The 22,675-nt window shown below is 52.4% G+C and overlaps 1 protein-coding gene across 4 annotated transcripts in view; it reads left to right on the forward strand.

Annotated features, from left to right (window-relative positions):
• SNX29 (sorting nexin 29) overlaps positions 1-22,675 on the forward strand; it is a 599,088-nt gene that overhangs the window by 83,792 nt on the left and 492,621 nt on the right. For all 4 annotated transcript variants that reach the window (XM_061402536.1, XM_061402537.1, XM_061402539.1 and 1 more), the window contains 3 exons: positions 3,662-3,780; positions 7,053-7,128; positions 9,441-9,523. In XM_061402536.1, the coding sequence (XP_061258520.1) occupies positions 3,662-3,780; positions 7,053-7,128; positions 9,441-9,523 (278 nt within the window). The remainder of the gene's footprint in view (positions 1-3,661; positions 3,781-7,052; positions 7,129-9,440; positions 9,524-22,675) is intronic.

The following is a 22,675-nucleotide window of genomic DNA, read 5'->3' on the forward strand; positions in this document are numbered from 1 at the left end:
GGACCGCAGCACGCCAGGCTTCTCTGTCCTTCACCATCTCCTGGAGTTTGTGCAAACTCATGTCCACTGAGTCAGTGATGCCATCCAACCATCTCATCCTCTGTCGTCCCCTTCTCCTCCTGCCCTCAGTGCTTAGTCCCCTCGATTTAGTAATTCTGCTGCCGGGAAGCCGTGCTGAGGACAGGTCTGAGGACAAAGGCTGTTGCCTCCAGATGACAGTGTGCTGAGTTAGAGAGACAATGCAGGGGAGCAAAAGGTGCAGGTGTGGAGGAACCACTCACAGTGAACAGCGGAGTGTTTCATAGTTCAGATTAAATCTTAATGTTCAGAATCTTAAACATCTTAAATGACATCTGAGAGTGTCCACATAGTGTGAGGATGAACTTATACATTGAATGAGAAAAGGAAATTATAAAAACCTACATTTAGTTGCGTCACAAACTCTTAAAGAGAAGTATGCAAGTCAAGAAAAAGACAGAGGCGATCGTGTCCAGGTCAGTCATGTTTTGGATAACGTGCGTTTGGGTGTGTTATTCTCCCCCTCTTTGGCTTCCCTGGTGGCTTAGACGGTAAAGAATCTGCCTGCAATGGAGGAGACCTAGGTTCCATCCCTGGGTCAAGAAGATCCTCTGGAGAAGGGAATGGCAGCCCACTCCAGTGTTCTTGCCTGAAGGATCTCTTGGACAGAGGAGCCTAGCGGGCTGTCGTCTCTTGGGTCACAAAGAGTCAGACACGACTAAGCAACTAACACTACCCTCCTCTTTGTGGCATTTTCTAGTTTTTTTTTTTTTTTTTAACTATCTTCTCTAAAGAAAAGCAACATCCATTCTGGTATTGGCACTGTATTCTGAATTGGTCTGTGCCTCAGGAATAACTTTAGTGTAACCCCTTTTTGAGATGGGGATCCTTTGCCCACTTTTATGTGGGTCCGAACCTCAGCGGGTGGGACCTGACTTCACCTTGTGCTCTGCACGTGTTGTCGGAAAGTGGCAAGATGTATGTCCCCTTAGAAACAGCAGAGTAGCATAGAAACATACATATCGCCATGTATAAGCGAGATAGCCAATGGGAATTTGCTGTATGACACAGGGATCCCAGCCTGGTGCTCGGTGACAACCTAGAGGAAGGAGATGCGGTGGGAGGTGGGAGGGAGGGAACATATATATTACCTGTGGCTGCTTCATGTTGATGCTCGGCAGAAACCAGCACAACATTGTAAAGCAGTTATCCTCCAATTAAAAATAGATAAATTAAAAAAATTACAGAAGTAAAGATTCAACAACAAAAAGAAACAGCAGGAAATCCCACCCACTTGGAGCCGGTACAGCAGCCAGGAAAGGACTGTGGTTTTGCTGCCGTGTCCCGAGGGGCACCCTGGCTGCCTCTGGGCGTCTGTCTAGGAGTCCCCCTGGTTGCCAGCTGCTGGATCGGAGCCCAGGGCAGGCAGGCAGTTCTTTACAGATTGTAGAGGCAGGGCCACGTGCACCCCAGCACCCAGCTCTGCTGCGGGGCACACAGGTGGGGCGCTTCCTCTGCCATGCCTCACGGAGTGCGTTACCTGCAGGCCTAAGTCCCAAAGCTGGCAAAAGTCTGCAAGGTCACTTCTCCCTGTGTGTCTTGCTGAGTGTCACATGTGTAGGCAAAAGCTCCAGAGGACTCAGAGGAGAATGGCTACAGGACAAGCCTTAAAGGAAGAGTTGGCAGGGACTTCCCTGATGGCAGTGTGGTTAAGAATCCGCCTGCCAATGTGGGGGACACAGGTTCGATCCCTGGTCCGGGAAGATCCCACATGCCGTGGAGCAGCTAAGCCCTAGAGCTCCTTAGAGCCCATGCTCTGCAGCGAGAAGCCACCACGATGAGCAGCCTGGCCCCTCAGTATGGCACAGCCCCCACTCACCGCAGCTAGAGAAAGCCCACACATAGCAATGAGACCCAGTGTAGCCATAAATAAAGAAATAACATTTTAAAAAAGTTTAAAAAAAGAGCTGGCAAACTAGCCTGTTGGCCAAATCTACCCCCAGGCCAAGAATGGCTGTTACATGTTTTAAAGCTTTGTAAACCAGTCAAAAAAAAAAAAACAAAACACCAAAAACTCAACAAAGAAGCATACTGGATGAGATGGTTAGATAGCATCACTGCCTCAGTGAACATGAATTTGAGCAAACTCCAGGGGATGGTGAAGGACAGGGAAGCCTGGCGTGGTGCAGTCCATGGGGTTGCAAAGAATTGGACACGACTTAGCTACTGAACAGCCACAATGGCCACACAGCCTAAAGTATTGACTGTCTGGTCCTTTTCAAAAAAATTTTGTTAATCCCTGCTCCATATGAAATGTATCATGTATCATGTATCGTGATGGGCAGTGGCCAGGAGACTCGTAGTAACTGGATCTGGAAGACCTGGGCTGAATTCTACCAGCCTTGGTCCCGGCCAAGTGATGAACTTGGACCAGTCGCCTGATCTCTCTGAGTTGTTTTTGTCCCCTCCTTTCCCCTCCCCTTCCTCTCCTTTTCCTTCCTCCTCCTCCTCCTCCTCTCTGCCTCCCTCCCTCCATTAAGTAGCTGTGACTGTGATCTGCTGTGGACTTCTTTACATCTGATTTACGACTTGAGTTTATAAACCTTCAAGTCCTGCACAGACGCATCTTGGTGTTTATCACTGTTGGCTTCTTGCCCAGAAGTAGATGCTGCAGTGGGCAGATACTTTCTCAAACCCACGTAACCAAACCAGCCTGGCGTTACAAAGGTCGAACAGGCTAGTTTGGCAGTGGTGGGTAAGTTTACACTGTAACAGATCATATGAGCCTGGTTAATATTCGAGCTGACCCCCTTTCTTGGAAGTGGCCCAGACACGGTCTGGTCTGGTTCTGTCCTTTTACTCCTGAGGGTTTGAGAACCAGTGAGGCAGAGGGACACTGGCCCAGGCTTATTGGAGAAGCCAGAGCCCGTGGGGCCTCCTCTTGCTTCAGCCCTGGCATGTGCAGCCCCCCACTTCCATCCCTGTTCCCCCCTCCACCTCGCCTCGTGGCCCCAGCGCTTCCCTCCCCACTCACTTCAAACCTCCCTTCTTTGTGGAATCCTTCCACCACCTTCCCGACCAGCCCCATGACCCGCGCTGCCGTTTCTCACTTGTTTGTGGGATCATATGTTTCATGTCGGGCTTCCCAGGTGGTGCTAGTGGCAAAGAATCCGCCTGCCAGTGCAGGAGATGTAAGAGATGTGGGTTTGATCCCTGGGTCGGGAAGATCCTCCTGGAGAAGGGTATGGCAACGCACTCCAGTATTCTTGCCTGGAGAATCCCATGGACAGAGGAGTCCGGTGGAACAGTCCATGGCGTCAGAGTCAGACGTGACTGAAGTGACTTAGCATGCACACACGTACTTCATGTCTGCACCTCCAGCAGACTGTAAGCTCCATGAGGGCAGAATGGACCTTGTTGGCCGGCTCGTGTGTGTGTGCGTGAGTGTGCATGCACGCATGTGTGTGTTCACTGCTTGGCAGGTAGGAGGGGCTCAGTACACATGGGCTAAAGGAGCGAGCACAGGAGGGCCAGCTCCCGGCTCCCGCCTGGGCCTCCTCATGTTCTCAGCCCCTCCCGGCCTGGGTGGTTCCCTGGGGGGGCCGGGTGGGGCCCTGACCCGCAGCTGTGTTCTCTCCCTCAGGCCGCTGGACGCAGGCGCCTGCCTCTCCCAGATGCATGGCTGGGCCCCGCTGCAGGTGCTGCACGGCCACGCCGAGGTGCTCTTCCCGGTCAGCGGCGTGGGCTCCTACGGGCCTGCAGGTGGGTGTCCCTGGTTCTTCCCTGCCTCCCTCACGGGTTGTGGCTGGAGCAGCGGCAGGAGAGGTCAGATCAGTTGTCATGTCTGTGGGCAGGGGTGGGGGGAAGGGAGGTGGGGAGGTGGGGGCTCAGGGCAGGTAGCCCCTCTCAGCAGGGGAGCCCCAGTGGCTTTGGCTTGTCTCCTCGCTGAACCAGGGTATTTTGCTGTGCTCTCGCCTGAGCAGGAGTTGGCATGTCACCTGGGAGCCCCCAGGCCCGCTTCCTTTCTTGTCAGCGATCTGTCGAACTTGGTGGTGTACAGGCAGATTACAAACGGTGACCATTATTTTTGCCTCTCAGGAGTATGGAGGTCAGAACCCATAGCTCTAAAGACCTTCGCACCCTTGGCAGCTGAGGGCGTGGGGGTCAGGGAGTAAGCTTGCCGAAAAGTGGGCAAGCCTTTCTGGCCCGTTCCTTGTGACTGAGGGGACGCGCGTGTGGTTTGTTATTATTTTCTTTAGCTAGAGCAGGTCGGGGTGGGAGGTGTCGGGGTGCAGGTGGGAGTCGTGGCTGAGCCCGGCGCTCCCGGCCGGGTGGGTGTGCGTGGTGCCTGGTCGTTCTGGTGCCCCCGCAGCCCCACTGTGTTGGCGAGGCCTCCCCGCACCTGCAGCGTGGGTGCCCCTCTCACCCTCGTGGGCCCAGGTTTAGGAAGCCGTGGACGGTTGGGAACGGGGGCCCACCGGCTGCTCAGGAAGCTGTCGACATTCTAAGCCGGATGACAAACGGTTGTCATGGCTCCATGTGAGGAACAGAAACCCCCTCAGACTAGCTCGGGGAGGGCGGGCCCATTCCCGGGTGCAGTCGGGGCTGGGGGGCGTGGCGGTCACCTCAAAGGTGCCGGGGGGTGGGGGGCAGGTGGCCGCCCGTGAGGCAGTGTTGCTGGTGTGAGTGACCACCGTCCGCCAGGCTGGTCTCCCCTCCGGGGAAGTGTGGATGGCGGCGATGAACACGTGGTGCTTGTCTGGGTTAGCTCAGTCCCTCTTGGCCGCAGCCTGCGAGGAAGGGGAGTCACTGTTCAGACGTGGGGCGAAACTCCCCCGAGGAAGTCTGAGAGGAGAGGCTGGGCACACAGGGGGGCCCGGGCAGGCTCCCTGCTGGCTTCATACCAGTGGGGTGGCGGGGGGCGTCTTTGGGCCTGGCCTGGCCTGCAGTCCTCCTGGTCCTGTGCCCCACTTCCTGGTGGGGTCTGCCCCCTCTCCTCCCCTCGCTGGTCAGTCTGTGTTCTTTCAGCCTTCTCCCCCTCCCATCTGGTCTGTACCTGGCTGAGGTGCCAACAGAGCACCTTCGGTACCAACCAGAGCTTCTGTCTGGGTCTCGGTGAAGCCCAGGGCGGGTCGGTCTGGGAGCCCCTGCCCTCCTTCCGCTCGGGTGACCAGCCTGGGTCCGAGCCCCCCCAGGCTGGGGATATGGTCACCTCGCCCTTGCCCGCGCAGGGGCAGTGCAGATTGGGGCAGAGTGTCTGAGAAGTGGGGGTGGCTGACAGGAAGTAGGTGGTCCTCACGTGCGTCTAGGACCCCTGGGGGGTTTCCAGGGCTCGTTCATAGCATCTGAGTTAGGGTCCACACCCCTTATTCTACTCCCCACTGATGGGCCTTTTGGCTGGGTCGTGAACTGTCGCTGGGCTGGCATGTCAGGCTGCCCCCAGGGCTTGGCTGTGTGCTGTTCACGTTGGGGTTCAGTCACAGAACCCGGCATTCTGGCCGGCCTCCGGGATCCTCGCCGGGAGGCGTCCCCTGACCTGGCAGGTTTCTCTCGATCCCTCCTCGGGCTGTCAGCCTTCCAGGCCCAGAGGCTCCATCTTGTCCCTGGTGAGTGGACCCTGAGCTCCAGCTGGTCTAGACCGTCCTCACCAGGGATACAGGGTGTGAGCCCGTCTGCCAGCTTTTTGATTTACTACAGTAACGAAGCTGCCAGGAGTCTTGGAAGCTTGTGACAGCCTTAGGGCCACACCCGCTGTTGGTGGGAGCATTGCACGGGAAGGTGTGTTATCCTCAGGCTGCTCACAGATGCTAGAATCGGAGGAGCCGTGGCCTGGCGGGCATGCCATTCAGATCCCGGCTGTGTAGTGCAGGGAACTCAGTGCTCTGTGGTGACCCAGAGGGGAAAGAAATCCAAAAAAGAGGGAATATATATATATATATCTCAGATTCACTGTGCTGTGGGGTAGAAACCAACACAGCATTGTAAAGCAACTATAATATAAATTAAGAGAAATAAGAGGCGGGAGTGAGTGGAGTAGCTTCGTGCGGACAGCGGGTGGAAGGGAAAGCGAGAGAATGCTTTTCCTCTTAGGATTCCCTTTTTCAACCCCTTAAGAGCAGGGAATCCTGAGCAGGTGAAAACGGAGGAGGTCACAGGACAGATGGCTTAGGGAGCGAGATGAGCTCCCTTCTGTCCCCTGTCCCGACCCAGGCCTGGTTGGGGGCCTGGACATGCCAGGACTTTGTCTAGCGCACAGGTGTTCTCCTGAGCGACATTGGCCTTGATGTCCCCCAGGGGCACGGATTTTGCACTTTTTCCTGGAAAGAGACACGAGCGGCAGCCAGTACATCTATGAAGGCCCGTGCTGCCTCGTGCCTGTTGTTTGTCGAGATGACTTATGGCCTCCCGTCTTCCAAATGCCTTTCCGGCTTGGTGCAGGGCTCTTGACAGAGTGGCAGTCACGCGGCTGTGACAGGTGGACGCTGCTGCCCCCGCGTGGCCTTCTTCAGACATTGCAGGCGGGAGCCCTTTTGTCTAACAGCTGATTTATTATTCTCTGGTTCTGAGGTTGTTCTTGGATATGAACTTCATGCATAATTCCAGGTGGCTCAAGATCAGAAAGGTTAATAAATAAAGTCATAGGGAATGTAGTCAGTACTGTTGTAATAACCGTGGGTGACAGGTAGTTGCTGGATTTATTGCGGTGATCAATATGTAATGTAATCAGTTTCCAATATAAGTGCTGAGTCGCCATGCTGTACACCTGCAGCTGATAAGAGTATTGTGTGGGAGCCATGCTTCAGTGAAGGGAAAAAAAAGCCGAAGTGGGAGAACAGGGCCTCCAGCCAGTGACTGATGCCAAGTCCCAGATGACGGCCGAAAAAAATGAAATGGGCGGCAGACGGAAGTCCAGTGTGCAGGTGGGGAAGGCCTTGCACGTCAGCGGAGTTAGCAGGCGAGCCAGTGTCTGTCTCATGGGGCAGCTGAGGGTGAGAGCAGAACCCTGACCGTCTCTGTGGCTGCTGTCTGTGCAGATGCCCCCCTCGGGAGCCTGGAGAACGGGACGGGACCCGAGGACCACATCCTCCCAGAGCCGGGACCCCGGTACAGGTGAGCGCGCAGGCCCCGCCTCCGGCTGGCTCTGGGGCTGGGCTGCGCTCTTCACAGCTCCGCCCTTCCTCTTTTGGAAAGTCCCCCTGCTTGACGGGCAGGGCCTCACTTCACAGGGATTCAGTTCAGCTTTGGGCTGACGTCCGAGGGCACCGAGTGGCCAAGGGTCTCAGGCCCGAGACCTGGTGTCGGTCACAGTTCCTTTGCTGCCAGCTTTACTTTTCCTTCTTGGGGGCCCACGGCTAGGTGCTTCCACGGTCATAATGTGCTTGATTTAATATTTGGCAATAAACCATTGGACAACTTTAGTATTACACTTCACACTTTTAGTATTATGTAATATTTAAACTTGGGGAAGGAAATGGCACCCCACTGTAGTAGTCTTGCCTGGAAAATCCCATAGAGGAGCCCGGCGGGCTGCAGTCCATGGGATTACAAAGAGTCAGACACAGCTGAGCGCACACACACGTAGTATTGGAACCACCTTGGTATCAGGTATTTGTGAAGTGCCTGGGGCTTCCCAGGTGGCTCAGTGATAGAGAATCTGCCTGCAGTGAAGGAGACGAGGGTTCGATCCCTGGGTCAGGAAGATGCCCTGGAGAAGGAAATGGCAACCCACTCTAGTATCCTTGCCTGGAGAATCGCTTGGACAGAGGAGCCTGCCTGGCAGAGTCAGATATGACTGAAGCACACACGCACCACATCAGGTTGGTTTTTTTTTAATCGAATCTAAGTATGTCAAGGGAAAGCTGAGCTGTTCAGAGTCACTGGACATTAGGTGGCAGAACTGAGATGGACACTGAGGAGCCCCTGCTGCCGCTGTGATCCTCGCTGCCTTTACAGCCCTCTCCTTCCTCCTTGGCTTTAATTTGGTGTCCCTGAGATACAGCATCTGCATTTTCAACCTCGGCCCCCGGGTGTGGGCGCTGTTTCCCTCCGCCCGTGCTTGGCGCTCCAGTCTCGCCCTGCTTTTGGAGAGGCGCTGCCTGTAGGAGGCTTGTACACGTTAGTGTGGTGCCAGGAGGGGCTGGTGTCACCCGCAGGAAGCATCGGTCCTCCCAGTGAATATTCACGATTGACTTCCCTTAGGCTTGACTGGTTTCATCCCCTTGCTGTCCAAGGGTCTCCCAAGAGCCTTCTCCAACACTGCAGTTTGAAGGCATCAGTTCTTTGGCGCTCAGCCTTCTTTATGGTCCAACTCTCACATCTATACATGACTACTGGAAAAACCATAGCTTTGACTGTGTGGACCACTGGGTATTCCCCTAGCTGTTTTCATGATGTGAAGGATTATTTTTCCATGTTGCAAATTCTTTGTAACTACACAATCAGCGCTCATTTTATCTGGTGCTAGTGTTCTCTCAAGACGGAGCCATTGCCCCTAGGTTGCTAGGAGTGTGTCTGGTCACAACATTTTGGTCAGTGGATCAGTAAGTACCTTTGTTTTCTGTCTGCTCCTGTTTAAAGACATTTCATCTAACATCCGCTGTTGATTCACTGACAGGGAACTCATGACCAACAGCAGTGTCGTCATGTATGTGTGTGTGCTGAGTTGCTTCAGTCGTGTCTGACTCTTTTGTGAGCCCATGGACTGTAGCCCACCCGGCTCCTCTGTGCATGGGATTCTCCGGGCAAGAATACTGGAGTGGGTTGCCGTGCCTTCCTCCAGGGGATTTTCCCACACCGGGGATCCAGCCCACATCTCTTGCATCTCCCGCATTGGCAGGCAGGTTCTTTAGCACACTGCACCATCAGGCTGAATAGAGGCTGCCTCACACAGGCTTCCTCCAAGAGGCACCACAGTGTCCTGTGTTTAGGAGCAACAGACAGCACTTCGGACTTCCTAGGAGGTGCTAGTGTAAAGAACTTGCCTGCAATGCAGGAGATGTAAGAGACATTTTGGTTCGATCCCTGGGTTGGGAAGATCCCCTGGAAGAGGAAATGGCAACCCACTCCAGTATTCTTGCCTGGAGAATCCTGTGGACAGAGGAGCCTGCCTGGCTATAGTCCGCAAAGAGTCGGACACGACTGAAGTGACTGAGTGCACACGCACGCATGTACGTGTTCACGGATGACCATGTCAGCCCCGAGAGCGTGGAATTTTGGGGTTACGGGTAAACTTCAGGGAGTAGGCGAATTTCCAGATATGGAATACACACATAGAGAGGATGGACTGTGACTGCAAAGGGCGCCTTCCCTTCCTTTGAGTTGGGAAACCTGAATGAGCTCAGGGCCGGCTGCATGTGTTTTGAATGTCGAGGTGGCATGTTTTAAGTGGCTGACTCTTAACTTCCCTCTGCTTGCCTTTCCAGTGTGGAAGCCAGTCCTCCAGGCCAGGAGAGTCCTCTGAGCAGCCTGTTACCTTCTGCCTCGGTACCAGAGTCCATGACAGTTAGTAAGTGCTTTCTGGGCAGCGTCCGCCATCCCTGGGTGACCCTGGGGCCTGCACATCCTGGAGTCAGTGCCTTCGCGCTGGCTCCTGCATGACCACGACTTTACAGAGTCTGGGAGGAAGTCAGGTGTGTGGGTGCCTGGTTGTGGACTTGAAGTGTGGTGTGTAAGCTCCCTGAGCTGTGAAACCTGATACCTGGGTTCATGCATCGTTTTGTTAAAGTAGGAGCCCCCAGCCTTTACGCCCCCAGGGACCAGTTTCATGGAAGACAATTTTTCCATTTACCCAGGGGGCAGGGATGGTTTCTGGATGATTCAGGCTCTTTACCTTTATTATGCCTCCCCCGATGTAAGGGGAGGCAGAGCTCAGGCAGTTAGGCGCGTGATGGGGAGCAGCTGTGAATGCAGACGAAGGTTCGCTCGCTCACTGCCTTTCCCTTCTTGCTGTGTGGCCTGGTTCCCAGCAGGTCTTGAACTGTACCAGCTCGGGGGTTGAGGACTCCTGCCCTAAAGGACACGGAGGTGGAGCAGCAGAGAGGCTGAGGGAAACTTCCGTCCTTCGTGGTTTCAGGGTTTGCTTCCTGCAAGGCCGTCAGCTACAGAGGAGGTTTCTAGTTGGGTTTCCTTTGTATCTCTGGAGGAATCACTTTTGTACATAAGGGAGAGTGTGTCTCTCAAAGATGAGTGAAGGTTGCTAATGATCAGGTGCAACCTGTTGACAACCTCACCGCTCAGAAAATGTACAGCAATTAAGGTTAGGTTTCAGTTCAGTCGCTCAGTCGTGTCTGACTCTTTGCAGCCCCAGGGACTGTAGCACGCCAGGCCTCTCTGTCCATCACCAACTCCCGGAGCTTGCTTAAACTCACGTCCATTGAGTCGGTGATACCATCCAACCATCTCATCCTCTGTCGTCCCCTTCTCCTCCTGCCTTTAATCTTTCTCAGCATCTTTCTCAGGGTCTTTTCCAATGAGTCAGTTCTTCACATCAGGTGGCCAAAGTATTGGAGTTTCAGCTTTAGCATCAGTCCTTCCAATGAATATTCAGGACTGTTTCCTTTAGGATGGACTGGTTGGATCCCCTTGCAGTCCAAATGACTCTTAAGAGTCTTCTCCAACACCACAGTTCAGAAGCATCAGTTCTACTGCGCTCAGCTTTCTTTATGGTCCAACCCTCACATCCATACATGACCACTGGAAAAACCATAGCTTTGACTAGAATGCCCTTTGTTGGCAAAGTAATGTCTCTGCTTTTTAATATGCTGCCTAGGTTGGTCGTAGCTTTTCTTCCTGGGGGCAAGCGTCTTTTAATTTTGTGGCTGCAGTCACCATCTGCATTGATTTTGGAGCCCAAGGCAATAAAGTCTGTCACCTTTTCCATTGTTTCCCCATCTATTTGCCATGAAATGATGGGACTGGATGCCAAGATCTTTGTTTTTTGAATGTTGAGTTTTAAGCCAGCTTTTTCACTCTCCTCTTTTACTTTCATCAAGAGGCTCTTGAGGAAAGGTTAGGTTTGAGTGGCTTTATATAATAAAGAATAAACCAACCAGCTGTGGCTTAATATGATAGAAATCACCTTTCTGCCCAGAGGTAGGCAGGCTGGGCCAGTGTGTGGCTCCATGGTTACTAGAGAGTAGGGCTTCTTCTGTCTTGCCTCGTTGTACAAAATGGCTGTTTCAGGTCCAGCCATCTCATTCTCATCCCAGGTATCAGGAATGAGGAGGGGGCAAAGGAGAAACTTCCGCCATTTCCTTAGGTAGGAATCAGGGATCTGAACTTGGGAAAAAAGTTACGACTTTTTCCTCTAGCCTCTGAAATTTAGTATTCAGTATTGCCTTCACTTTTTATTATTATTTTTTAATTAATTACCTTTGTTTCTGGCTGTGCTGGTCTTCTTGCTGCATGGTGGCTTTCTCTCATTGTGATGCGCAGGCTTCTCGTTGCAGTGGCTTCTCTTGTTGCGGGGCACAGGCTCAGTTACCCTGTGGCAGGTGGACTCTTCCTGGACCAGGGATCAAACCCACGCACTCTGCATTGGCAAGTGGATTCTTAACCACTGGACCACTGGGGAAATCCTGCATTTATTTTTTTTAGTTGCAGTATTGTTTACAATGTTATTAGTTCCGGGTGTGCAGCACAGTGACTCAGCGTGTTTGTGGGCTGTGTTGGGTATGAAGTCACTGTGACGCTGGCTGGGTCTCTGTGCACAGTGTTCCCCTGAGGTTTATTTTGCCCATCGTCACATGTACCTCTTACCTTCCCTCCATTTTGCCCCTTCCCATTCTCTCTCCCTACTGGTAACCCCTAGTTGTCCTCTGTATCCGTGAGCCTGTTATTCATTTGCTATGTTCATCTGTTTGTTTTATTTTAAGATCCCACATACAAGTGATATATAGTATTTGTTCTTTTCTGTACTAAGCATGGTACCTTCTGAGTCCGTCTGTGTTGCTTCTAATGGCAAAATTTCATTCTTTTTCATGGCTGAATAATATTCCTCTGTGTGTGTGTCTGTCTGTCTGTCTTTGTGTCTGTGTGTTTGTGTGTATCTTCTTTGTCCACTCATCTGTTGATGGTTGCTTAGATGGCATTTTCTGTAACGATGAAAGTAGCAGCGAATCATAGAAACCTTAGGCGTCTCAGCCAAGCGAGCAATGGAAGTCACTGGCTCCTGTAACAGTGATATGAAAAAGATCTCATGATGTCATTGCTGCTTGAAAATAGTTTTTTAATGAGAAAATGTAAAATCCTGTGTGCTAGTTTGTCACTTGTCTTTTTTTACATTTTGTTAATTCTGTTTTAGTGTAATCAGTTTCCTTTGTAATCTTGAGTGTTTTATGTTATGTATTTGAAAACATTTTTCTGAGAAGAGACCCATGGGCTTCATCACCAGACAATGCAATGGATCTCTGGCACAAAGAAGATGAACCTTTCCGCTCCCCCAAGCAGTGAGGACCCTTCCTAGAAAGTGCACACAGGTTCCCACTTGTGTGGCTGACATCCGTCCCAAGGCCTCCCCGGCTACTCAGGAGACAACGTGTCCATCTCGTTTTCTCCCAAAAATAACCTCATGGCTAAGGAAGGAAGAGGGTTTCCCTGGTAGCTTAGCTGGTGAAGAATCCGCCTGCAATGCGGAAGACCCCGGTTTGATCCCCTGGGTTGGAAAGATCCCTTGGAAAAGGGAAAGGCTACCAACTCCAGTGTTTTTGCAATTCCATGGACTGTATAGTCCATGGAGTCGCAAAGAGTCAGACACGACTGAGTGACTTTGACTAAGGAAGGAAGAGTGGAATCTGAGGGGCATCCAATGTTCTTTTATTTATTTAAAAATAATTTTTTTATTTTTGACTGTGCTGGGTCTTAGGTGTGGCATATGGGATCTAGTTCCCTGACCAGGGATTGAGCCCAGGCCCCCCTGCATTCGGAGTGTGGACTCTTAGCCACTGAGCCACCAGGGAAGTCCTAAAAGTGGAATTTTATGTGATTCCTGTACTGGGGAGAGCCACTCTTAGTTGCCTTGAGTAGCAGGTAACTGTGAAAGTAGAGACAATGAAGAGGAGCCAGCGCCAGTGAGTTGGCCTGGACGTGGTTGCCTGTCTAAGGGTGAGAACGGTGGCAACACTATCTTAGTGCAAAAGGCAGGTATTAACGTGTTTCCAGAAGTCAGCGGGAGGAGCGGAAGCGGGCAGAGGAATTCTCTCTCTGCCCGTTTGATGCCTCGTCTTGGCACCTGCAGTGCTGCTCTGGGTCACACCGTGATGTGGAGAGCTGAGAACTAACTCTGGCCCCCAGGTGCATCTGCTCTGAATCACACCAGTTTTTGCCTCATTTACATTTGTTTTGAGAAGAATGGTGACCCCGAGACTGAGGGCAGGAAGGCCAGACTTCCTCGGCGCCTCGTCCTGGGCACCATTAGCAAGGATACGAACATCTCGATGCTCCGCACCCCGCCTGGCCCCGGGGCACCCGGCGCTGTGCTTTCACGTGGGTCTCTGCACCCTGGGATGTGGTCCCGCCATCTCAGACACGATGAGCTTTGTCAGTTACTCTTCAGGGTCAAGAGAGATCGTGGTCTGTGGGTCTGCCTCAGACGTCTTCTGACTTTGAGGAAGATGCTGGCCCATGTGTTTCAGTAAGGACATGCCTCTGAATGCACTTGACTTATGCTGATGGCAGGGATCTAGACTGGCTTTTTTATTTTTAGTTGTATGCTTTAAATAGAAAAAGGGCTTTCCTGGTGGATCAGATGATAAAGAATCTGCCTGCAGTGTAGGAGACCTGAGTTTGATCCCCGGGTCGGGAAGATCCCCTGGAGAAGGGAAAGGCACCTTCCCTTGGACAGAGGAGCCTGGCAGGCTACAGTCCCTGGGGTTGCAAAGAGTCGAACAGCTGAGCAACTGTCACTTTTTAAAACACAATTTTACTTGTTTTTATTTTTGGCTGTGCTCGGCGGTCGTTGCTTTGCGAGAACTGCGCTCTAGCTGTGGTGCGTGGGCTTCTCGTTGCGGTGGCTTCTCCTGTTGCGGAGCACGGCTCTAGGGCTTCATGGGCTCAGTAGTTGTGGGTCCCAGGCCCGAGAGCACAGGCTCAGTAGTTGTGGCACGTGGGCTTAGTTGCCCCACGGCATATGGGATCTTCCCGGATCAGGGATAGAACCCCAGTCTCTTACCTTGGCAGGTGGATTCTTTCCCACTGAGCTGCCTGGGAAGCCCAGACCTACACTTTTCTAACAGTGTAAATCTGGTTTTCTTATTTGGTATCTTTGGCAAATCCAGAGTTTACAGCCTGCATCTCTGAAGAAAAACTTCACCACATCCACATTTTGACCCTCAACACTCGGTAGCAGTGTGGTTTGTTGGGGATAAGGGTGTGTGTGGTGGGCGGGGGTTCTGTTTTGCAGTGGTGGCTGTAAATTTCAGGGAACCTTCACTGAAATTGTTGTCTGTCCTGTGGGTATTCCAGATGAGAGATCAGAACCCTTAGAAGTTTTGTCAGCGTGGGTGCTTTTGACTTGTACCCTCCCCATCTCACCCCTGCCTCCTGTGTTATTGCAAAAAAAAAAGAATGAGAGCTAGTCTGTCTGGGTATCCAGGGAGTATTATTGTACTTTGCTAGGGTTGTTGTTAACAAAGTACCCCACACCGGCAGCGTAAACAGCAGAAGTGTGTTTCTCATAGTTCTTGAGGCGCCTGCAGTCTGGTTTCTGGTGAGGCCTCTCTCTCGGCTTGATGGCCTTCTCTCTGTGAGTGCGCATCCCTGGTGTCTCTTCTCATAAAAAAGCTTTAATTGCCTCTTTAAAGTTCCTACCTCCAAATGTAATCAAAACACATGAATTTGAGAGAGACGAAATTTCCAGGTGGCGCAGCGGTAAAGAACCCGCCTACCAATGCAGGAGACGTGGGTTCGATCCCGGGGTGGGGAAGATCCCCTGGAGGAGGGCATGGCAACTCGCTCCGGTATTCGTGCCTGGAGAATCCCATGGACAGAGCAGCCTGGTGGACTGCGGTCCATGGAGTCGCAGAGTCGGACATGACCGAAGGGACTGAGCATGCACGCATACACGTACCTATGTGCAGCCGCTTGGATTCCTCTCCAGAGGAGACGCTGAACTCTCTCGAACCCCAGAGGAGCCTGGCGGAGGAACCCCAACTCTGTCCCCTGGACGTCGCCCTGACGTCCCACCAGGTGACCCCCGGCCTGCGTTGTAGCTGCTTCATCCTGTCGGAGGGTCCTCCCCTGCCCACCCTGGCGCCCCAGTCTTAGACTTCCGGCCCCCAGAACGGTGAGCAGTACATTTCTGTTGTTTATCAGCCGCCCAGTCTGCTGTGTCCTGTTACTGCCGCTCAAACGTACTGAGACCCTGAGGGTCAGTGGGGCCGTGACCCTGGCCGCGCTGACCCCACGTCGCTGCCTCTCGGCCTCCCCGTCCACCCCTTCCTCGAACGCGCCCGCCGTCGCGGCTGACTCCCCTCTGTCCTGGGTTCATGCGCCACCTAGCGGATGGTCCGGGAACTCGCTCTGCAGTTTCTGCCCGCACCTCTCCGCCTCTCCCTGCTCAGAACCCAGGGCCTCTGCCACTCTGCTCACTGTAGATGGTTCTTGAAATTTCACCTGAAAAGTTTAAAATGAAAGTCGCTCAGTCGTGTTCGATTCATTTCTCTGTGACCCCATGGACTGTACAGTCCATGAAATTCTCCAGGCCAGAACACTGGAGTGGGTAGCCTTTCCTTTCTCCAGGGGATCTTCCCAACCCAGGAATTGAACCCAGGTCTCCCGCATTGCAGGTAGATTCTTTAGCAGCTGAGCCACCAAGAAAGCCCAAGAATGCTGGAGTAGATAGCCTATCCCTTCTCCAGGGGATCTTCCCAACCCAGGAATTGAACTGGGACCTCTTGCATTGCAGGTGGATTCCTTACCAACTGAGCTACCAGGGAAGCCAGAGGCGATCATTTTCACGTCTTCCTGAAATAACAAATATTTAATTTTTTAAATTATTATTCAAATCCTTTTAACACTCGTTCTCTTTTCTCCATCTTTATCTCAGAAGTCTTTGTCTCTCTTTTATGGGACCAAAGTATGACCTTATTTTGAAGGGGTAAATAGAAAAAGAGTTTGCCTAATATACTGGAATGGACACAAAAGAAAATGGTATATTTTTGAAGTGAACCTGGACACAAGAAATCCGTGTGGTTCACCTCCAAGGCCTTTAAAAATACCCAGCAGGACTTCTCATTCTACCCTGGAATTGGCACAATATAGCTTTCCACCTGGTCATCATTTGCTGTTGAAGCTGACTTAACTCCAGTCACCAAATTTTATGATGAATAAAATTCCATTTTCTATTTTGCAGTTCCGTTTAACTTTTGGCATTCTTTTAAACTGAACTTGTGGCAACAGTGTTTCAACAGAATTTTAGGTTAAATAGTCCTCAGCTCTAGTCTGGGGCCCGTGAGGGTCAGATGGGGGCGGTGGGCAAGAGAGAAGCCGTGCTACAAGACCGTCACAATGGAGGTTGATCCAGACCCCTGGAGTGTTTTTGAAACAGCAGGCATCTCTGCTCTGGCCGGGCGTGCGTTAGTCTGTGTGGTGACGAGCAGGGTTAGCTAATGCTGAGGGCTCGCAGGCAAGCGTGGCTCATGGGGATGGCGGAGGAGGGGCTCTCGGTGGTCAGTAATAATTATGATGATGCTGCTGCTGCTGCTACTGCTGCTAAGTCGCTTCAGTCGTGTCCGACCCTGTGCGACCCCATAGACGGCAGCCCACCAGGCTCCCCATTCCCTGGGATTCTCCAGGCAAGAACACTGGAGTGGGTTGCCATTTCCTTCTCCAGTGCATGAAAGAGAAAAGTGAAAGTGAAGTCGCTCAGTCATGTCTGACTCTTAGCGATCTCATGGACTGCAGCCTACCAGGCTCCCCTGTCCATGGGATTTTCCAGGCAAGAGTACTGGAGTGGGTTGCCATTGCCTTCTCCAATGATGATGATTAATACTCATTAAATGGTATCACCTCAGTCAATGCCGGAAACACAATCCATCACTCACCAGTTTCCTCCCAACCTCCCGACGGGTTGGTTGAATGATGAAGAGCACTTAACATATGATCTGCCCTCTTGGCAAATTTTTGAAGAGTGCTTTTCTGGATGAAGAAAAAAAGCGCACTTTCCTTTTGTCCCTTTCTTTCTTCTTCCTTCCCTTCCTCCCATTCTTCTACTATTTGATAGATTTTTTTTTTTTGTACATTCAGAACCTTTTTATGCCAGTGCTGACCAGTTGACAGACACTGCGATGCTCCCGGCCTGCACTTGGCGGAACAAGTGGCGAGTCTTGCCCTGGGGGCTCAGCAGGCCAGTGGGAGGACAGACACGTGGGGGGTGCTGTTTTCAGTGCGTTACTCCAGAAGGTCTCTCTCTCGGGAGACAGGCTGCAGGACACGGGGCCGGGGCCGGGCTTGGTGGTGCCTGGGCGGAGGTGAGGGGGAGAGCTGAGCTGGAGAACCCGGGCTTTACCCCCAGTGCAGCAGGACGTCAGCGCGGGGTCTCAAGCAGGCGCCACGTGACTCTCGCCACTCGTTCTTGCAGAGCACAGACTGTTGATCTGCGTGCCTGCCTGTCTCCTTCCTGGCGGCCCTTCCTCTCCCTAGTGGACCCTGAAGGGCCTCCCTTGTGCCTCGCAGTTGACTCTGCCATCCTCACTTTCTCAAGCGCTGACAGTGCCTGGTGGGCGCCCTGAGTGTGGGGCGCCAATACCCATAGTTCAGACAGACGTGCTAAGGGCAACAGTGGGAGAGGCTTGGGGTAGGAGGCCTGTCTGGAGCCTCCGTCCTGGGGTCAAGCCCCAGCTCCAGGAACTTCCCAGCTACGTTTCTCTTTCATCAGTATTTATTTGTTTGGCTTCACTGGGTCTTAGTTGTGACATACGAACTCCCAGTTGGCAGCACGCTCCCCGACCAGGGATCAAACCTGGGCCGCCCACCTTGGGAGCACAGAGTCTCAGCCTCTGGACCAACCAGGGAAGTCCCTTGGTTTCTTTTCCTTTTACCTCAGACTCTCTGGGCCCTGGTTCCTCATTGGTAAAATGAAGACACTTACACTGGCTTCTCAGGGTCGATTGGAGGGTTAAATGTGCTAACATCCCAAGGCACAAAACCCGAGCCCTGAACCAGGCGTTGTGTGGGGTCAGAGCCTTCTCCTGTGTGGAGAAGCTTCCATAGGTGGTGAGCATTGCTTTTCTGGTTCTTCAGAGTCGGGTCATTTCCCGTGGAGGCCGAGGACCTGGCCAAGGACGGGGGACAGTGAGAGACTCAGTGAGACGTCCAGTGTCATCTTGCCGTGCACAGGCTTCGGGCGGTGGTGTCACCCAGGCCCCAGGGAGGCCAGCTCTTCCCGAAATCTTTTCTGGGGATCCTCTTCGGGGATCGGCTCTGAGCCCATTCAGTAGCCCCAAGGGTCCACACTCTAATGCTGTTGTTGTGGTTTAGTCCCTAAGTCATTGTCCAACTGTTCGTGATCCCCATGGACTGTAGCCCGCCAGGCTCCTCTGTCCATGGGATTTCCCAGGCAAGAACACTTCAGTGGGTTGTCATTTCCTCCTCCAAGGGATCTTCCCCACCCACGGATAGAACTGGCATCTCCTGCACTGGCAGGTTCTTTACCGCTGAGCCACCTGGGAAGCCCACGCTGTCAACCTTCAGTTCAGTTCAGTTCAGTCGCTCAGTCGTGTCCAACTCTTTGTGACCCCATGCATCGCAGCACACCAGGCCTCCCTGTCCATCACAAACTCCCGGAGTTCACTCAGACTCATGTCCATTGATATAGTGATGCCATCCAGCCATCTCATCCTCTGCCGTCCCCTTCTCCTCTTGCCCCCAATCCCTCCCAGCATCAGAGTCTTTTCCAATGAGTCCATTCTTCGCATGAGGTGGCCAAAGTACTGGAGTTTCAGCTTCAGCATCATTCCCTCCAAAGAAATCCCAGGGCTGATCTCCTTCAGAATGGACTGGTTGGATCTCCTTGCAGTCCAAGGGACTCTCAAGAGTCTTCTCCAACACCACACTTCAAAAGCATCAATTCTTCGGTGCTCAGCCTTCTTCACAGTCCAACTCGCACATCCATAAATGACCACAGGAAAAACCATAGCCTTGAATAGACGGACCTTTGTTGGCAAAGTAATGTCTCTGCTTTTGAATAGGCTATCTAGGTTGGTCATAACCTTCCTTCCAAGGAGTAAGCGTCTTTTAATTTCAAGGCTGCAGTCACCATCTGCAGTGATTTTGGAGCCCCCCAAAATAAAGTCTGACACTGTTTCCACTGTTTCCCCATCTATTTCCCATGAAGTGATGGGACTGGATGCCATGATCTTCGTTTTCTGAATGTTGAGCTTTAAGCCAACTTTTTCACTCTCCACTTTCACTTTCATCAAGAGGCTTTTGAGTTCCTCTTCACTTTCTGCCATAAGGGTGGTGTCATCTGCATATCTGAGGTTATTGATATTTCTCCCGGCAATCTTGATTCCAGCTTGTGTTTCTTCCAGTCCAGCATTTCTCATGATGTACTCTGCATATAAGTTAAATAAGCAGGGTGATAATATACAGCCTTGACGTGTTCCTTTTCCTATTTGGAACCAGTCAGAGCTAAACCCGTCGGATTCTTGACTCTGGTCTCATGTTTCCATGCTGGTTGTTTCCAGATGATGCCTGTTTGGCTTCAGATACCAGATCCACCTGTAAGTTCGTACGTACTTCTGGGGGCAACTACATATCTTCCTTCACTGAGGTCCTGGAAAAGATGAATAACGTGGGTATCTCCCCGTGTATTTTCCAGCTGTGAACCAGGCTGTGTCTATGCTATCACTCAATTTTCTCAGCATTCCTGCAAAGTGGGGGTGTTAGTTTCATTTTGCAGTTGGAGAAGTGGAGGCTGTGGTGAAGGTCCCACTGCGAGGACTTGGGGAGCCTGGGTTCCTCTCCCACTGCTGTTCCTGGACACTTGCAGCCTCTGGAATGCTCTGCCCTCAAGCCAAGCATTCAGGCCTGTGGAAATGACCCCATGGGCTTCCCTTCCCTGGCCGCCCATCTGAGGGCCTGCTACCGTCACCCACCTCTTACCACCCACCTTTTTGTCTGCCGGCTCCTTCAGTGCCCGGTGCTGGAAACCCTGCCGGCCGTGTACTTGCTGCTCAAAGACACTTTAGTTGGGACTTCCTGGTGGTACAGTGGGTGGGAATCTGCCTGCCAGTGCAGGGGACAGTGGTTCGATCCCTGGTCGGGAAGATCCTACATGCTGTGGAGCAGCTGAGCCCGTGCGCCACGACTACTGAGCCTGCGGCTGCAACCACGGAAGCCTGTACGCCTAGAGCCTGTGCCCTGTGGCCAGAGAGGCCACTGCAATGAGACCCTGTGCACCACAGCTAGAGAGCAGCCCCTGCTCGCCACAAGTAGAGAAAGCCCGCACCGCAGTGAAGACCCAGCACAGCCGAAAACAAACAAATAATAAAAGACACTTTAGTTGGAGGCATGAAGGAAGGAAAGCATGAGCGGGTATTCTCGTTGTAACACATGAAAAATCACAAAGGCTCTGGTAGGAACGAACTGAAAGTGAGTTCCCCAAGTGCAAGCGTACATCTGTTCTCATCATCTTTGCGGCCCTTGTCTGGTCCTCGGGAAAAACCCGAAGCCATGCAGCTGCCTGCGGAGTGGAGGAGCGCGTGACTGTTTGCCCCATTCCCTGCTGCATCGGGTAGGAGGCAGCTGGGGCAGGAGGAGCACCAGCCTGGGAGTCGGGAGCACCTGATTCTGATTCCGGCTCTGATAGCAGCAGGCCCTTGTGCCTCTCTGGGCCTCAGTTTCCCCAGCTCTAAAGCGGAGGAGCCCACCCTCAGGGACTCCTTGCATTTCTAGCCATCTGTTCCAGGAAAAGGGCCATGATGTTCACACCCCACTTTTGCAGCCGTTGCAGCGCTGGGTTGTCAAAGTCTGGATGACTCCAGCATCAGGCCTGGTTTCCTGGGCTGTCCTGATGGCAAGGCAGGCGTGGGCATCTCCCCCTCGCTGACTCTTTCCTCTGCAAATGTTGTTGACTGTTGCATTGACTTTGAGTGACCTTTGGCTGTGGGATCTGGTATCCGTGATCACACTGGCTCTGATACTTGGCCGCAACTTTCTCGACTCTGGGCCAGGTGTTGGTCGATGTGGGAAGTGTGAGTGAGCCCAGGCTCCTGGAGACTGCTTTGAAATGACGCTGTCTTGCAGAATGTGTAAAGCAGCATCAGCATTCTTTATGAGAGGCAAAGGTCACCTTGAGGTTTTCATTCTGAGAGGCCAGCAGCCTTCCCGTGGTCACTGCCAAGTTTCCATCGCCAGTCCTGCTAGTTCATGCGTGTGCATCCGTTGTCTCTGTGCATCCCTTATTTTTCTAGTACCCTGGTGTGGGTGGTGGTGGATGGACTGCTGCGAAGGCAGCCTTTCGGGGCGGAAGGAATGCTGGGGTCAGGCAGACCACGGTGCTGCTGTTCGAGAGCTGTGTGACTTTGGGCAAATGCCTTGCCTTCTCTGAACTCGGCTTCCCAATCCGTGAAATGAAAGTCATATTACCTGCTTGCAGGATTCTTCTGAGGTCTAGCCCAGAGCCTAGGCTATATTGTCTAGGAGCTTCTTGGAGGCCCATAGATAGTTTACGAGACCTCAGAAGCCTCTTGCAGTTGTGTGCAAAATGATATTTGTGTATTTGTGCTCCTTTGTGAATTTTCCTGGAGAGAAGGTCCTTTGCTTTTATCACGCTCCTTCAAAGGATTGCAGACCTCGGAAGGAAGTAAGAGCACTTTGTGATAATTGCACCCGGCGTCTGCCACAACCTTCATAATCTCGGTATCATTATTCTGCTTCCTGACGATCCTTCCAGCCAGACCGACTGTGTTCTTACCCACCTCCTTCCTCAGATTAGCAGTGGGGAGTTATTTAACCTGTCCGGTCCTCTGCGTTCTCCTCTACATAAATGAGTCTCTGCTAATCACACGCTTCTGATAGGGTCGTGAGGATTCAATGAATGAATCTGTGAAAAATGCTCAAGATGGTTTATGTAAATTATACCTTGATAGGAAAAGCGAAACGTAACGTGACTAGGAGGAGTGCCCGGCATGTTAAAGACATGCTGTGTCTGGAAGGTGCTGTTTTGTTGTTAACATCCTGAGGGGGTACCTTGTTGGCTAGTCATCCTGAAAACAGTGTCTGGGCCTTCTCGTTGACCTGCAGGTGAACAGACCTGATTTTCGGTTTTCCCAACACCATCCTTCCTGCAGAGGCCCCTGGGGGGTGCCTTCCCGTGGCGTCTCCTCCTCAATCTCCCCTCCCCTCTAGAGGAGACGAACCTGTGTACTCTTTCTGTGAGGCCAGTGGCCTCAAGAATGGAAGTGTGGGGCTTCCCTGGTGGTCTGGTGGTTAAGAATCCACCTGCCAACGTGGGGGATTCGGGGTTTGATCCCTGGTCCGGGAAGATCCCACATGTCGGGGCAATGAAGCCCTACACTCCTGAAGCCCGTGCACCTTGAGCCCGTGCTCTGCAACCAGGGAAGCCACCTCAAGGAGAAGCCATGTACCACAATGAGGAGTAGCTCCTGCTCACTGCAGCTAGAGAAAGCCGGTGTGCAGCAGCAAAGACCCAGCACAG

Source organism: Bos javanicus, chromosome 25 (assembly GCF_032452875.1).
Source record: "Bos javanicus breed banteng chromosome 25, ARS-OSU_banteng_1.0, whole genome shotgun sequence".
In the NCBI taxonomy this organism is placed as follows: Eukaryota; Metazoa; Chordata; class Mammalia; order Artiodactyla; family Bovidae; genus Bos; species Bos javanicus.